The sequence below is a fragment of the Oncorhynchus gorbuscha genome, linkage group LG09, assembly GCF_021184085.1.
Source record: "Oncorhynchus gorbuscha isolate QuinsamMale2020 ecotype Even-year linkage group LG09, OgorEven_v1.0, whole genome shotgun sequence".
NCBI lineage: Eukaryota > Metazoa > Chordata > Actinopteri > Salmoniformes > Salmonidae > Oncorhynchus > Oncorhynchus gorbuscha.
Genome location: NC_060181.1, coordinates 33,554,071 through 33,570,966, shown reverse-complemented (window position 1 = coordinate 33,570,966; position 16,896 = coordinate 33,554,071). Strand labels below are relative to the sequence as shown.

Below are 16,896 nucleotides of genomic sequence, written 5' to 3'. Positions count from 1 at the left end.
CCCGTCCCTAAGTCACGTGTCGAGTTGCAGCGCTTTCTCGGTTTCGCGAATTTCTATCGGCGTTTCATTCGTAATTTCGGTCAAGTTGCTGCCCCTCTCACAGCCCTTACTTCTGTCAAGACGTGCTTTAAGTGGTCCGGTTCCGCCCAGGGAGCTTTTGATCTCCTCAAGAGGCGTTTTACATCCGCTCCTATCCTTGTTACTCCTGACGTCACTAAACAATTCATTGTCGAGGTTGACGCTTCAGAGGTGGGCGTGGGAGCCATTCTGTCCCAGCGCTCCCATTCTGACGATAAGGTCCATCCTTGCGCGTATTTTTCTCATCGCCTGTCGCCGTCGGAACGCAACTATGATGTGGGTAACCGCGAACTGCTCGCCATCCGCTTAGCCCTAGGCGAATTGCGACAGTGGTTGGAGGGGGCGACCGTTCCTTTTGTCGTTTGGACTGACCATAAGAACCTTGAGTACATCCGTTCTGCCAAACGACTCAATGCGCGTCAAGCTCGTTGGGGGTTTGTTTTTCGCTCGTTTCGAGTTCGTGATTTCTTATCGCCTGGGTACTAAGAACACCAAGCCTGATGCCTTATCCCGTCTCTTCAGTTCTTCTGTAGCTTCTACCGACCCCGAGGGGATTCTCCCTGAAGGGCGTGTTGTCGGGTTGACTGTCTGGGGAATTGAGAGACAGGTAAAGCAAGCACTCACTCACACTGCGTCGCCGCGCGCTTGTCCTAGTAACCTTCTTTTTGTTCCTGTCTCTACTCGTCTGGCTGTTCTTCAGTGGGCTCACTCTGCCAAGTTAGCTGGCCACCCCGGCGTTCGGGGTACGCTTGCTTCTATTCGCCAGCGGTTTTGGTGGCCTACTCAGGAGCGTGACGCGCCGTTTCGTGGCTGCTTGTTCGGACTGCGCGCAGACTAAGTCAGGTAACTCTCCTCCTGCCGGTCGTCTCAGTCCGCTTCCCATTCCTTCTCGACCATGGTCTCACATCGCCTTAGACTTTATTACCGGTCTGCCTTCGTCAGTGGGGAAGACTGTGATTCTAACGGTTGTCGATAGGTTCTCTAAGGCGGCTCATTTTATTCCCCTCGCTAAGCTTCCTTCCGCTAAGGAGACGGCACAAATCATCATTGAGAATGTGTTCAGAATTCATGGCCTCCCGTTAGACGCCGTTTCGGACAGAGGTCCGCAATTCACGTCACAGTTTTGGAGGGAGTTCTGTCGTTTGATTGGTGCTTCCGTCAGTCTCTCTTCCGGTTTTCATCCCCAGTCTAACGGTCAAGCAGAACGGGCCAATCAGACGATTGGTCGCATATTACGCAGTCTTTTCGAAACCCTGCGTCTTGGGCAGAACAGCTCCCCTGGGCAGAATACGCTCACAACTCGCTTCCTTCGTCTGCTACCGGGCTATCTCCTTTTCAGAGTAGTCTTGGGTACCAGCCTCCTCTGTTCTCGTCCCAGCTCGCCGAGTCCAGCGTTCCCTCCGCTCAGGCTTTTGTCCAACGTTGTGAGCGCACCTGGAGGAGGGTCAGGTCTGCACTTTGCCGTTATAGGGCGCAGACTGTGAGAGCCGCCAATAAACGTAGGATTAAGAGTCTTAGGTATTGTCGCGGTCAGAGAGTGTGGCTTTCCACTCGTAACTTTCCCCTTACGACAGCTTCTCGCAAGTTGACTCCGCGTTTCATTGGTCCGTTCCGTATTTCTCAGGTCGTTAATCCTGTCGCAGTGCGACTTCTACTTCCGCGACGAAGATGTTCGTCGCGTCCACCCAGTCTTCCATGTCTCCTGTGTCAAGCCTTTTCTTCGCGCCCCCGTTCGTCTTCCCTCCCCCCGTCCTTGTCGAGGGCGCACCTATTTACAGGGTACGGAAGATCATGGACATGCGTTCTCGGGGACGTGGTCACCAGTACTTAGTGGATTGGGAGGGGTACGGTCCTGAGGAGAGGAGTTGGGTTCCATCTCGGGACGTGCTGGACCGTTCGTTGATTGATGATTTCCTCCGTTGCCGCCAGGGTTCCTCCTCGAGTGCGCCAGGAGGCGCTCGGTGAGTGGGGGGGTACTGTCATGTTTTGTCATAGATTGTCATGTCTTGTCCCTGTGCTTCCTCTTCTATTCGTTTCCCCCTGCTGGTCTTATTAGGTTCTTTCCCTCTCTCTATCCCTCTCTCTCCCCCTCCCTCTCCCTCTCTCTCTCTCTCTCTCTCTCTCTCTATCGTTCCGTTCCTGCTCCCAGCTGTTCCTCATTCTCCTAACTACCTCATTTACTCTTTCACACCTGTCCCCTATTTTGCCCTCTGATTAAGTCCCTATTTCTCTCTCTGTTTTCGCTTCTGTCCTTGTCGGATCCTTGTTTGCTGTACTGTGTCCTTGTTCCGTCCTGTCGTGTTTTTGCCTTCTTCAGATGCTGCGTGTGAGCAGGTGTCTCTATCAGCTACGGCCTGCGCCAACCCGAAGCGACCTGCAGTCTGTGGTCGCATCTCCTGTTGTTCCCCTCTACTGACTAGAGGATTTCAGTTATTCCTGTTTGGACATTACTAGTGAAAGAATTCAGGATTAATCGTTTTTTGTTAAGACTGGAATAAACTCTGTTTCTGTTAAGTCGCTTTTGGGTCCTCATTCACCTGCATAACAGATATGGCAAATAGGAGTGGCAAGATCGTCCACTATTATCCTCAGTCATTTTCCATCCAAGTTGTCAAACACCAGTGGCTTGTTATTGTTGATAGACAACAATAATTTTTTCACTTCTTCCACACTCACTTTACGTAATGAAAATTGTCTTTCATAATTTGATCACTTATACTTGGATGTATAGAGTCAGCGTTTGTTGTTGGCATGTCATGTCTAAATTTGCTAATCTTGCCAATGAAAAAAATAATTAAAGTAGATGGCACTATCAGTGGGTTTTGTGATTCAATGAATGATGGAGCTGAGTTTGTCTTTTTACCCAAAATTTAATTTAAGGTGTTCCAAAGCTTTTTACTATCATTCTTTATGTCATTTATCTTTGTTTCATCGTTTAGTTTCTTCTTCTTTTTATTCAGTTTCGTCACTTGATTTCTCAATTTGCTGTACGTTTGCCAATCGGTTCAGACTTATTTGCAATTCCTTCAAAATGGGTGCGGTCCAGAAATGATTTAAATCAAATGGAACGACCCTTATGCCACTACTGTTGATTCATTGTTCTGTCACTGTTTATGGTTTTAACTTATTTGTGCTGTAATAGAGCCCCCTGTTTTATTATGAGCCGAATCCTAATTTCAGACATGCACGTAGGCCTACAACTCGAACTCAAGCTAATATCATCCATTGGCCTCAACTGAAGATATATCTGAACATTTGAGTTGCGGGTGCACATCTGAAGCACATCAATATTGGTGGTATTATACATTTTGCTTATAGATATGTAGTGGTGTAATGATGTAATATGATGTACTGTTTGTTTTTGTGTGATGTGCGTTGTGTTTAGACCCCAGGAAGAGTCACTGCTGCCAAGGGAATCCATAATAAAGACCCCCCCAAAAAAAAAAAAGTTAGGATTCAATTTATCCCATATGCCCCTCAAACTCAACTCTGGACCTCGAACCCAGTTACACTGTTTTGTTTTTCATTGTTCCCCTCTAACCTGGGACGCCAGGTGTATGCAATTCATTATCAGGTAGAACTGAAAACCAGCAGGCCCCGGACCTCGTAGGGTAAGAGTTGAATACCCCTGCATGCTATCACGTTTGCCTTAGAACTGTGATATTAATTGTTTTCTTTCTCTCTTTGTTCAGGTCCCGACCTGGTGAAGCGATAGTTGAGCGCACCATGCAGTACTTGGACTTCAACCAGCAGTAATATATAGTGGGTGGAAACGGAGTGATAAACTGGGTAGGAAAAGAGAAGTATGGCCGTCTTTAATATGCTTGAGAATGTGGAAGACCTCTATGAGATCGGAGAAGTACTTGGGAGGTAAGGATGGACATTATAAAAGGTCTTCTTGCATGAGGCTGTTTAAGTGAGGAAGGTATTTTAACTCTTGAGTTCAATTACTTTTCAAGGTCAATTTTGCATATGCTGTCTTGCTGCATTGTTCAATGTGAACTAACATTCAATGTAAGCAATTAGAATAATTCAGAAACTGACATAATTGTGTATAGAAAGAAAATACTGAAAAGCTCAGGAAGGACCTACCTATTTCAAAACCTTTCCAAACAACAACTAAATTGTCTCACTTTGTCGTCACCCCAGTGGCCACTTTGGGCAGGTGAGGGAGGTGCGCGAGCGGGCCACAGGGGCTCGCTGGGCTGGGAAGTTCCTGAAGATCAGGAAGTGCGCTAGCAGCCGGCTGGGCATGGAGAGGAAGAATGTGGAACGGGAGGTTGAGGTCCTGCAGGCCCTACAGCATCCCAACATCATGGCCCTGAAGGATGTGTTTGAGAGCCGGGCCGAGGTGGTGCTGGTGCTGGAGCTGTGAGTGTAGGGGGGAGGTCTGACATGAGATACATGCAGGGCAAGTCATTCACTTCCGATGATGTGGCTGACTTATGTAGTAGAGTTAGTTTTTGGGTGGAGTTTTCCTCTATCTTTTGGTATTTGTTTCATTAGTCCATTGTTGATATAATCCCAAAATGTTTTGGATGTCAGCAATCAAGTTTTCAAGATATCTAACTTTCGAAATACAGCCTGTTTGATGCATTTTGTTTGCATCATATGATGCTGCTTGGGCGGTATCTAGATGGTCGTACCTTCAAATATTAGACAGCAAGGCTCTTGATCCAGGAGGGGATTCTCTACTGTTACCAAGTGAAGCTTGATTTTGGAAGAAGCTAGTCACTTAGCTAGATGGCTAACTAGCTACTAAATGAAAACACCGAATGCACAACTGCAGAGCATTTAGCACATTTTAGACAGTTAACTTAATAGTTACAAGATATTCAACTGGCAAACATTTAGTTATCAGTACCAGACTATCAGTATGCTTTATAATGAAAAATTGCGACAGGTGAAACGAAGAACGCAATCTTTTTTTATATCCTAACGTATTGCACAAGTTGACTGCAGGTATTTAATTAAAAAGTAGCTACAAATATGACAATTTATTTAAAAACATCAAAGAAATAGTTTAAATGGTTATTAACGGTATTGAAAAACCATGCCGTGGCTATTTCCAAATACCCTGGTATACACTGCCTTCAGAAATTATTCATACCCCTTGACTTAATCCACATTTTGTTGTGTTACAGCTTGAATTAAAAATATACTTTTCTCTCTCCCCCATCTACACCCAATAACCCATAATGACAAAGTAAAAACATGTTTTTAGAAATGTTTGCAAATTTATTGAAAATTAAATACAGAAATATCTAATTTACATAAGTTTTCATACCTCTGACTCAATACTTTGTAGAAGTACCTTGGGCAGCGATTACAGATATGAGTCTTTCTGGTTAAGTCTCTAAGAGCTTTCCACACCTGGATTGTGGAACATTAGCCCATTATCCTTTTCAAAATTGATCATTGCTAGACAACCATTTTCAGGTCTTACCATTGGATTTCAAGTAGATTTAAGTCAAAACTGTAACTCGGCCACTCAGGAACATTCTCTGTCTTCTTGGTAAGCAACTCCAGTGTAGATGTGACCTTGTGTTTTAGGTTATTGTCTTGCTGAAAGATGATTTCATCTCTCAGTGTCTGGTGAAGAGCAAACTGATCCAGGTTTTCCTCTAGGATTTTGCCTGTGCTTAGCTCTACATTTACATTTTACATTTAAGTCATTTAGCAGACGCTCTTATCCAGAGCGACTTACAAATTCAGTTTATTTTTGATCCTGTCCTTAATGATTACAAGCATACACATAGCATGATGCAGCCACCCCTGTGCTTGAAAATATGGAGTGGTACTTACTCAGTAATGTGCTGTATTTGATTTGCCCCAAACATAACACTTTGTATTCAGGACAAAAACTGAAGTGCTTTTTGCCACATTTTTTGCAGTATTACTTTAGTGCCTTGTTGCAAACAAGATGTATGTGTATTTTTAAAATTCTGTACAGGCCTCATTTTTTCAGTCTGTCAGTTAGGTTAGCATTGTGGAGTAACTACAATGTTGTTGATCCATTGGCCTCATGGTGAAATCCCTGAGTGGTTTCCTTCCTCTCTGGCATCTGAGTTAGGGAGGATGGCTGTATCTTTGTGACAGGGTTTATTGATACACCATCCAAAGTGTAAGTAATAACTTCACCTTGCTCAAAGGGATATTCGATGTCTGCTTTTTTACCCATCTACCAATAGATACCCGTCATTGCAAGGCTTTGTAAAACCTCCCTGGTCTTTGTGGTTTAATCTGTGTTTGAAATTCACTGCTCGACTGAGGGACCTTACAGATAATTGCATGTGTGGTGTACAGAGATGAGGTAGTCATTCAAAAATCATATAAAACACGAGTATTGCACATATAGTGAGTCCATGCAACCTATTATGTGACTTGTTCAGGAGAAGAAATGTGTTTAACGTCTTTAGGCTTGCCATTACAGGTTAATGTCTTGACTCAAGACATTTCAGCTTTTCATTTTTAATTCATTTGTAAAAATTTCTACACATGATTCCATTTTGACATTATGGGGTATTGTGTGTAGGTCAGCGACAAAATGGTGTAGGTCAGCGACAAAATGTCTAATTCAGGCTGTAACACAACAAAATGTGGAAAAGTGAAGGTGTGTGTATGGTATACCACCCAAGCCTAATGATGCGTTTCAGATCATATGATGCTAAATGCATCACACTGCCTGTATTTCTGTATTTTGAAAGTTATATCTTAAACCTTATTGCTGACATGCAAAACATTTTAGGTCTATATCAACAATGGACTAATGAAACAAATACCATAAGTTTATTGGGGGAACTTTCCTTTAAGTTCCGACACCTCTCTATTTCTCCTCGTTCCTCTTTCAGTATTAGTGGAGGAGAGCTGTTTGACTTCATTGCTGAGAAGGAGAACCTGACTGAGAGCGACGCCATCGACTTCATGAAGCAGATACTACTGGGCGTGGGCTTTATGCACAACAAACAAATAGGCCATTTTGACTTAAAGGTAAATTATGCTAGTGTTGATTTGACATATGATCCAACTTCTTTAGTTTGTTCTCACTCTATGATATTTAAGAATCCAGTGCTGCAATAGTCTGTAGTAGTGGTTTACACTAACCTCCCCAATAACACTGCTAAAGTAGTATTACACATAAAAATAGTACTACACAGCTTGTTCATTTATTGAATCCAAAATCCTAGGCTTTTAGGTATGAGTGCTTAATGTGAAAAGAGCATATCTGTATTCATCCATCCCAAAACCACACAAACATGCTGACACAGCTACTTATTAGTGCAAACGTCCATGTCGCATGCTCATGTTTGTATCCACAGCTGCCACTAAAGAGAGTGTGCCTGTGCACTAGGGTGTTGAAGAACATGCTGTTCACGGTCCGGTCGGTCAGCATGTTGCTGACCTTTATGGTCAGATTGTCCAAATTTTGCATGTAAAATGTGTACTCCCCTTCCACGATCAGCCAGAAAACATCATGCTGTCGGACAAGATGGCACCAAACCCCGACATTAAGATCATTGACTTTGGGCTGGCCCACTGCTTGCAGTCGGGGGAGGAGTACAGGTGCATGAGTGGCACCCCCCAGTACATTTGTGAGTAGTACAGTCCTTTCATATGAGTTAGGACCTGTTTAAATACTATTTAAATGCATGCATCCTTCCCCTCTACCTACAGTTGTTGTGAATAACTTATTGACATGACTGGATTCTTGAGGGCTTTGTAGTGAAACCTATTGCTTACATTGTATGCAAATTCTCACGCCAATGATTACTTTTAGGAAGGAAACAGAAGAAAAGGACAAGGACAGACTAAGCTACGTTCAGGACTGTTTCTGCCACCATGGTGGATCAGTCAGAATGTGAATCCAGAGATGTAGCAGTAATCCAGGTTTAGGGGTATTTATTACACAGTTGAACACGGGAACGAACAGAGGCACACGGGGGAGGGCTTGGAATGGAGTTAGGGCTTGTAAGGCCGGTAGGAAGGATGTGACTTGTAAGGCCTTGGAGATAGGATTGGATGTGGTGGTCTGGAAGGGATATACAAAACGGAGACGTTAGAAACACATCAACATAAAAAAAGGTGCAGACAGGATAAAGTATTACCAAGTGACTTACAGAGAATGGACTTAAGATAACCACAAACTAAGGAGGCTGCCAGGACTAAACATAAAAGGTAATTATCATAGCATTATCATAGCGTAATTATCATAGGACATAAAGGATACAACATAAGTTCAGGAAGCATAAAATACATGGTTGACATTTTACTCCTACAACTTAAGGCACCCTCATCATCACAAGAAAGGCAGGGCCACACCCCTTGGCATCACCGAGCAAACTATTGTAGTGTGTAGGAAGGAGCATGCTGGTTAAATGGGGAACTGAAAGTGGTGAAAAGGGCAGAGGAGGGGTGATTTGGGAGAGGAAACAGGTGTGGTGGAAAGGAGCAGATACGTTATTAAGGAATTTGAACAGGCCCCTTGTAATGTAGTGCCTATGTGGCTGAGGTCTCTTCTGTGGAAGTGAGCTCCTATTTCTAGGTCCAGATGTTTCCATGGAGACAGTACAAGAAGTGCAGTGTCATGATCTGTGTTGATGGTTTTACGATAAACTAGGGTGGTTGCAATTCCAATTGAAACAGGAAGCGATTTGGATGGTCTAGGAAAGTTGCCATTTTGGGTCATAACTACATTACCCTCCAACCCAGATAATTTCAGCAACCTCTTATCAATATAGTAATTATATTCTACATATTTAGTAATATATGACAAAGCAAAATAAATCCTTAAAATCCTATTAGATTTTGAAACAACTGGTAGTTTGCCCCAAGACACACATCTCAAGCTGTCAAACACTATCTGCTTCAACACAGATTTGGTCAGCATGATAAGGTTGGCATGGTTACACAGCTGGCCCTGTTTGGAATTCAAATGTGTTTGCCCAGCAGTAGCAGATAAAGTACTATAGGTTTAAATAATACAATGCGACTGGTGGAGGAAGTTATCTCAAAGTCACTGGCGTTGTTTGACTGGTAGGACCAATCTATGAATGGTTTTCTGATAAATGCAGTGTTCAGTTTGCATTCTTAAATGAAAATGTTTCCTTCACAGTAGGTGTGAAGTCTGATAGGCCAATGGGGTTTGCGTATGTTTCAAGAATGCAGCTACATGCATAGACAAGTCTCTCAGATTGCTTTACTGCCATGAAATAGCATTTGTAGATATTGCCAAAGCAGTATAGTGGTACAGCATTTCAGTAAATACAGTACAATGCAATGAGGATAATGAAATACAGTTAATTTCAGCAGTAATAATAATAATAGTACATACACCTCCAAAATTATTGTGACATTGACCCATTTTTTTGTTGTTGTTTGTCTCTGTACTACAACACTGCATTTGAAATGATACATTATAGTATGAGGTTGTTGGATGCATTTGCTATTTGTTTTGATTGTGTTTCAGATACTTTTGTGCCCAATAATAATCCGTGGTAAATAATGTATTGTGTCATTTTGGAGTCACTTTTATTGTAAATAAGAATAGAATATGTTTCTAATCACTTCTACATTAATGTGGCTGCTACCATGATTACGGATAGTCCTGAATGAATTGTGAATAATGATGAGTGAGAAAGTTACAGACGCACAAATATCATACCCCCAAGACGTGCTAACCTCTCAGCATTACAATAACAGGGGAGGTTAGCATTTTTGTGCAAGTATGATATTTGAGTGTCTAACTTTCTCAATCATATTCCAAACTTTATTGTATCATCTCAAATCCAAAGTGCTGGAGTACAGAGCCAAAACAACAAAACATTTGTCACAGTCCCAATACTTGTGGAGCTCACTGTATAATCATCTCTCCCTTTCTCAGCCCCTGAAGTGATCAACTACGAACCTCTGAGCACAGCTGTGGACATGTGGTGAGTGTGTGTACCGCCACCTCTCCCAACATACACACTCACACACACACTTGCATATACAGACACCTAAATGGAACCTCAAAACACACACCCATCCCACACCTCTTGCTACCCAATAATAACCTCTTGGAAGGGGGACATTCTTTATATATATATATACTTGGGATGCGTTCAGGCATGTGTAGGCACGCTCTCTCCTTTCCCTAAAAACACAGTGTGACGGTTTCTGGTTGAATGCATTAGCTTCACTCTGAGTTCAGCCACTGTATAACAATCCGATTCTCTAGTGGGTTTCGGCTAGATACTGTGTTGTTTTCTTTACACAGAGATGAACGGTTTTGAGTCTAAAGGGTCAGATTTAATTGTAGTACAGTGGAATATGAGTGTAACTAGACGTGCTACACCCCAGCGTTAATAAATGGTGCAAGAATATAAGGACTTTGGGGGGAAAAAACAACTTACCCCAGGACACTTCACATTGTGACTATCACCGAAAAAGTAAATGAGCATTTAGATGTCTGTGTTGATCTTTGAGGTTTATTTTAGGGACAAACACAGGCTTATGTTTTCGATGTGTCATACCCCTTCCCCAGAGCCTCAGGCAGGAAAGCTGATTATAGTACATTTGGAAATACGAATGCAAACATTAAAAACTACTCACCACAACAGCTCTGTCTACATCCTTTGGAATAAAGTTAAGATATTGAGATAAGAACTGAGCCTCTAGGGCCTCCATGAACAAAATAACCACATGACTGTTAGATCTTTGTTTGTGTTTACATCCCCCTATAGGAGCATCGGAGTGATCACCTACATACTGTAAGTTGAGGGAGAAAAGGGGGGTGCTAGTGTACATTTGGATTTACACATATGCTCAATTCCAAGTCAACCCGTAGCCTACTATAACCCTATACAAATGTGACAATATTGCCATTTTCCTCTGACTTGGAATTGGGCTATAACAGCAACCTTCTTTTCCCCCCGACTCCGCTTATTTTTCCAGACTGAGTGGTTTGTCCCCGTTCCAAGGGGACACGGACGAGGAGACACTGAGGAACATCATAGCCCTGAACTACAAGTTTGACGACCACCACTTCAGCATGACCAGCGCCATGGCTAAAGACTTCATCCAGAAGCTCTTTGTGAAAGATCAGAAGTAAGTAATGCATTGGTCATAGGTAATTTGGCCAACTAGGATGTCCTTTTACGATGTCAAGAACAAATATGGATCGGTGACTGTAATAGTGGATGGATCACTTATTTTGTGACTTTGCACCTATCGTAAATGGACAGATGCTTGTTTTTTTCCAGCCACTATTGATAGAGTAGGAACTCTGTATTGTATGAATATATCATCCTTTGTCTGGCTGCCTGTGGTTGCCATTGTTTGTCTGCCCGTCTCTGTGTAGTGAAATAATGATAGCTGAGAATGACAGCTTTTTCCCCAGCTGCTTTTAATAGAATATGAACTTGCATGTATGAAATTAATAGATTACCCTTTGACTGTATGTGGCTGCCACTGCCTGCCTGTCTGCCTTTCTCTGTTTGTCTGTCTGTGTGCCGATCCTTATTGTCTCTCTGTCGGTCTGTCTCTGTGTAGTGAGAGAATGACCGCTGAGGAGTGTCTACACCACCCCTGGATCAAGGTGAGAGTCGGCAGCACAAGGCTTTGCTCCCGACAAACGGTTTAATATTGCACGTTTAATATGTGTACTTGTTATTAATCTCCTTCCCTCGTCATCGCTTCCTCTTTCTTAGCCTCTGACACGGAAACAGGTGGCCAACAGGAATCGCTCCTCCATCAACATGAAGACCTTTAAGAAGTTCAATGCCAAGAGGAAATGGAAGGTGAGTAGGATATGTGTCCTATATTTGTCCTATCATTTTATGCCATATCACATATTATGGCACTGAATAAAGCTCAAATCTTGAAAATGTGCATGCGTTTTATTACGGATAATGATATCAAACGGAGGTCATTGATACACAGTCAATGCTTGTCTTGTGGAACTGAACTAACAAACAGGGCATGAACGTGACACAGTAATGTTTCGTCCGAAAAAGGCCCTTTTCAAGTCTACTCTGTCTATTAGAACACAAAGTGCACTGACATTATAGTCTGGGACAACAGAGTACATGTTCACTAAATGTAGTTTTACACAAGACAAACACAAAACCGGTTTTGAACGTACAGCCACATTGAGAAACAGGGCCTATACATCGTAGTGTTAGTTAAGGGCGGTGCTCAAATAACACAACAGCAAACGTTGACACAGCATGTGGGTCGATATTTACTCTTACTTACTCTTCTATTCTCCTGATCGGTCTTTTTTCTGTCTAACATCTGACTCTTATGTTCTGCTGTCCCCTCCCTCCATCCTCCCCTTTTCTTTCTACCTTGTTTCATATCTCCTTTCCTCTGATCCTCTCGCTCTCTCTCCCTCTCTGTAGATGTCATATAACATGGTATGGATGTGTAACAGGCTGCATCGACTGAAGCTGCTTTGTAAGACTAGTGCACTGGCGGGTGAGGAACTGGTGAGTAGTAAGGCTGCCATGACAGTCCAACGAAGAGTTACACTTGAACGAAACCCATTACATTGGTCATTAAGTGTGACCCTCATTTCCAACCTCTATTGTTAAAAATGATATTCATTGCAAAAATGCTATATTTCCAGGCTTTGAAAATGAACAGGTGATATAGCCTACTGTATCCTTAACTCAAATGGCTTATCATCCAAACTTAGCTTATCTCTTGTTTTTATGTGTTTGATGACATCTATAAAATCACATAAATAAAGACTAAAAAGGGAGCGTGGGGTAGAAAAAATTGCATAGAACTCGACTGTATTCAAATTCCCTTTGCACACTACTTAGCCAAACCGAGCCAAGCCAAGTTGTACTGGACTGGCCTACATGATTACGCATTCATCTTAGTTGCTTGAACTGTTCTGAAAAGAACAATGTGAAAATAAAATAACCGAGCAAGCACACTATAATTTGTCTGCCCTATAGTGTGAATCCGATAAATGAGAACTAACCTGCGATATCTTTCCTTGTCAGAGACCGTGTGAGAGTGACCAGGAAGACACAGAGACCAAGCCAGCCTCACTCATTCCCCGGCGACTCAGCAACAGTTCATAGACTCCACCACCAGGGGGAGACAAAGCATCAAGCTGCAGTGCACAGGTTCCTTTACAGTGACACAACCAAGCCTACAGTATTTGCACTCCCTCTTTACCAGGCCTCGAGGGAGGGTAAGACCAAGACAGGCTGACACAAGCGCCGGGCACACAAGGATTTTTCGGGCTCTATGTCCCTACATGAGACTTTTCCTTGATGAAGTGGAATGGAATCTACGGCACAAGGCCTGTCAAGGCTCAACTTTAGGCTCAATGCACTTCAGGTGGATTGGAGGTAATTCCAGTAAGAGCACAAGTACAAAGGTGTGATGGCTTCCGTGAGGGAGCAGATATTTAACAAGGCTCTCGATGGGGTAAAATTTAAGAAAACCAAGCATGACTTGTTTTTAAGAGTTCAGCTCACCATTACTGTGGCTTATTGCATGTTTTTATGGTGCTTTTGCAGTTGTAAAGGTCAACTGATAGCAGGTGACATTATTGTTCTTATGGTGAAGTTACTGATTTGGGGATGAACAGTACTGGATTGCCAGGTAGGTCACCCGTGATACAAGTCAGTATTCGTCATCCATCCATGTCGGAGGATGTCAGGAGGGGAATATTAATGTATTATATTATGTTATATACAGTATAATAATACAATTCTACAATATTATATAATGCTATACAATTATAAAATATCTAGTGTCCTAAACATGATTACCAAGTACTCTCATATTGTACGACGGACAAATGTTTTAAGATAACTGACCAGTATAAATAGCTCAGCAAATGAACTTTTAAAGGTTTTACTCCTAGAAATAGGACAATGAATACATTCTAGTTTTACTAATCCAAACAATGTCGTCCTGCATACAGTAAATACTCTGAACACTCCACGCTCTACTGCAGTGTTTCCCAACCCTAGTCCTCGAGCATCCCCAGCAGCACACATTTTTATTTTAACCCTGGACAAGCACACCTGATTCAACTTGTCAACTAATCATCAAGCCCACAGTGAGTTGAATGAGGTGTGTTTGTCTAGGGGTACCCAGGGTTGGAAACACTGCTCTACTGAACTAGTAGCGTTACTGAAGATCATACATTGATGCATGACAAGTAACGTGACATGTTGGTCTATGAATGATCTTTTTGTGAGAACTATATACGTTTTCTGTTTCTCTAAGAAGTTTAAGAATTTGTTTTCTTTGATTATAACCTTGTGAAAATACTTTAAATCGACTGTCAGTGTTAAGTGTGGTTATTTTAAATAAAGGTACATGGTGGTCAACAGGTTTTGTGAATACATTTTGGAATCATCCCCCTTGCGCACTTTTTAAATCATAGGGAATCGAACAATGGTGCAGGCCATACTTTTTAATCAGCTCTTAATATTCTAACTTAGACCAGAGTTTTGCACCTCTGCACTAGTTTAACTCTGCAATGTGTCATTGTTGGTCAGGGGGGACCTGAATGCTGTCAAGCTGCATTCTTTAAAAAGTGTCTGGGTAAATAGGAGCATGACCATTGTGTAATAGCCCACTCTTGAAGATGTAGCCTATATTTTGAGGACCAAAATTAAAATAAGCCTTTGGGCTTTATTGTGCAAATTCTCCTTTAAAAACAGTCCTATGTAATTTATCCCACTGGAGCATCTTATTTTTCATTAAAATAGATACATTTATTAATTAAAAACAACCTTTCGGATGAGTGCAGATTGAGGTTCCAACCGCGTTCCAACAGTCTTCGGTCGCCCTCTGCAGGAGTAAACCAAAAAGCACAAGAACGAATACATGGGCTGGCCCATCAATGATTACTCTATTGATGAGAGATGATCAATACAGAAAAAAACAGTAGTGAATTGATTGCCTTATCTGGTCCATTATCAACCCGAAAATTAGTTGATATAATAAAGTATCTCATGAAATGTCTAGGCCTATAATAAAATTATAATTCTATAATAGAATACACTTTTGTGAGATAAATAATGTTAAGAGTTCCATTTAAAGCTATAATATCATGTTTACATATGATACTATCAAAGAGTTGGTGCAAAAACAAAACATGAACAATAAAACAATATTTCATGTTTTACTCCATGTGATTTTCACTTATAAGTAATTTCTACAAATCCTATCAATCGGTAATCAAGCGATACGTTGACATTCAAATAAAGTTTCATGTATGGGTTTAACAAAATTCCAAAAACGTTATTTATATTTCTTGATAAATCATTATTTGTAATAAACCCGTCAATTAAAATGTGCACGCGCGCGTCTCAGTCCAAAGTGATTGAGCTGCACGCATGCAGTCCACAGAAGGAGGAGATGGGGGAGTAACGATTCTCGCAGAAGACCAAGGGGCAACACGACAAGAAGTTATTTGGCGACACTGCTGAGGCGGGTCAACAAACAAATGACCGAAGACTTCGTGTAAATATTCGACCTGGAAAATAGTTTGGCAATATTCTTACGAAGCAGTCTAGGTGGTGTCTTGAAGCTTGTTTCCTTTTGGATCAGGTTCTTTTCTCTGGAACTATTTCTTGGGATCTCGCGCAGAAAGAAACGGATTGATTTAAATCCAAGAAGAAAGGTAATAACCACCGAGAGAACTTCTTATTCAAAATATAACTAGGAACAATGAGTTTATACACCACCAAATTATTGTACGAACTTTGAAACAGAACAGTAGTTCGTTTGCATTTTAGTGAGTGAATGTTTCGTGGAGTCAGGTACGAACATCTTCCATAAAAAAACGTGAATTCGTCTTAATTTTATTCACATTTGCGTCGATATAACCCGTGTTTTCAGTTAGTCTAAATAGTGTAGTCATCAAAATCCGTCTAAATTAGCCTACATACAATTATACTGTAGCCAAATTACTACCTTGCTTGTAATATGCTACGACTTGCTTTCCTGTAAATATAGCGTTAAATAAAATGGCAATGTCTTGACCATTCAGAGCAAACCTAACAGTGAGGGTGGCTTACACTAAGTTAAATATTTATCTAAACCTATACTTCGTTTTTAAAGTCTTGTTTCTCCTGGGTTGTTCTTCTAAAGTAAAACGACACAGAAGGCAATAGTAAATATGTCGTCTCCTACGAATGATGCAGCGCCCTTCTCCCGTCTTGGGACAATCAGTGTAATTTTGTAAATGCCAGATTTCAATGACAAGGCACATCATTCACCCAAGTTTCAAAACATTTTTGCCAGTGCTGTCAAAGACATCACGTACCGACCGAGACAGATCCACAGTACTCTCCCTGATTTCATCGTAGGGGGACAATAAACCCTAGGAGCTGGAGACCGAAAGTACAGGAAGTTATGAGGATGGCCACCTTTTCAGAAAACTTTTCTCAACAACAGTAAAAAACAGCACTACAAAGTATGCTTTAGAATGTATTTCATTATTCTAAAGAGAACGCTAGACTGCTATAGTTTTACAGCAATAACTCAGCTCTTAGACTCATATCCCATTCATACAGAGGGCTTTAACTACAAAGTACCTTCCTTTTGCAGGTTCAGAATTGTGGGGGGCAAGAATCCCTTATTTTATCAATGTGCATATTTAGTCAATCAGACTTTACCTTAGTAGTGTAGGTCTATAGGCAACAATTGGGACTCCCCCAGGAGTCCCAATTGAGTAGAATCTGTAGATAGTCACGCTCAATATTCAGCTAAGAATGTGTATCCCCCTGAGAGCGAGAGAAAAAGAGTAACACAACAATCCTTAAACTCTTTAGCTGTTTTGTGAAGGGCCCATGTCTT

General features: G+C 41.7%; 2 protein-coding genes and 1 long non-coding RNA gene across 7 annotated transcripts in view; 2 read left to right on the top strand and 1 right to left on the bottom strand.

The window, feature by feature from the left end:
* The window catches only part of LOC124043420 (death-associated protein kinase 2-like), a 27,670-nt gene extending 13,253 nt beyond the window's left edge, over positions 1–14,417 (top strand). For all 3 annotated transcript variants that reach the window (XM_046362016.1, XM_046362015.1, XM_046362018.1), the window contains exons 2-12: positions 3,771–3,948; positions 4,228–4,449; positions 6,930–7,068; positions 7,541–7,670; positions 9,959–10,007; positions 10,800–10,826; positions 11,011–11,163; positions 11,608–11,653; positions 11,766–11,855; positions 12,459–12,545; positions 13,071–14,417. In XM_046362016.1, coding sequence (XP_046217972.1) covers positions 3,884–3,948; positions 4,228–4,449; positions 6,930–7,068; positions 7,541–7,670; positions 9,959–10,007; positions 10,800–10,826; positions 11,011–11,163; positions 11,608–11,653; positions 11,766–11,855; positions 12,459–12,545; positions 13,071–13,151 — 1,089 coding nt within the window. In that variant the 5' untranslated portion in view covers positions 3,771–3,883 and the 3' untranslated portion in view covers positions 13,152–14,417. The remainder of the gene's footprint in view (positions 1–3,770; positions 3,949–4,227; positions 4,450–6,929; positions 7,069–7,540; positions 7,671–9,958; positions 10,008–10,799; positions 10,827–11,010; positions 11,164–11,607; positions 11,654–11,765; positions 11,856–12,458; positions 12,546–13,070) is intronic.
* Positions 6,707–16,896, bottom strand: LOC124043425. Its single transcript, XR_006840309.1, has 3 exons — positions 16,716–16,896; positions 14,826–14,883; positions 6,707–8,107 (listed from the first exon to the last, which is right to left on the bottom strand). It is a non-coding gene; the product is annotated as an uncharacterized LOC124043425 (long non-coding RNA).
* Positions 15,434–16,896, top strand: part of LOC124043418 (rho guanine nucleotide exchange factor 2-like) — a 63,894-nt gene continuing 62,431 nt past the window's right edge. For 2 of the 3 annotated variants that reach the window (XM_046362011.1, XM_046362010.1), the window contains exons 1-2: positions 15,434–15,558; positions 15,646–15,718. In XM_046362011.1, the coding sequence (XP_046217967.1) occupies positions 15,542–15,558; positions 15,646–15,718 (90 nt within the window). In that variant the 5' untranslated portion in view covers positions 15,434–15,541. The remainder of the gene's footprint in view (positions 15,559–15,645; positions 15,719–16,896) is intronic. The other variant, XM_046362012.1, reaches the window with a different exon arrangement.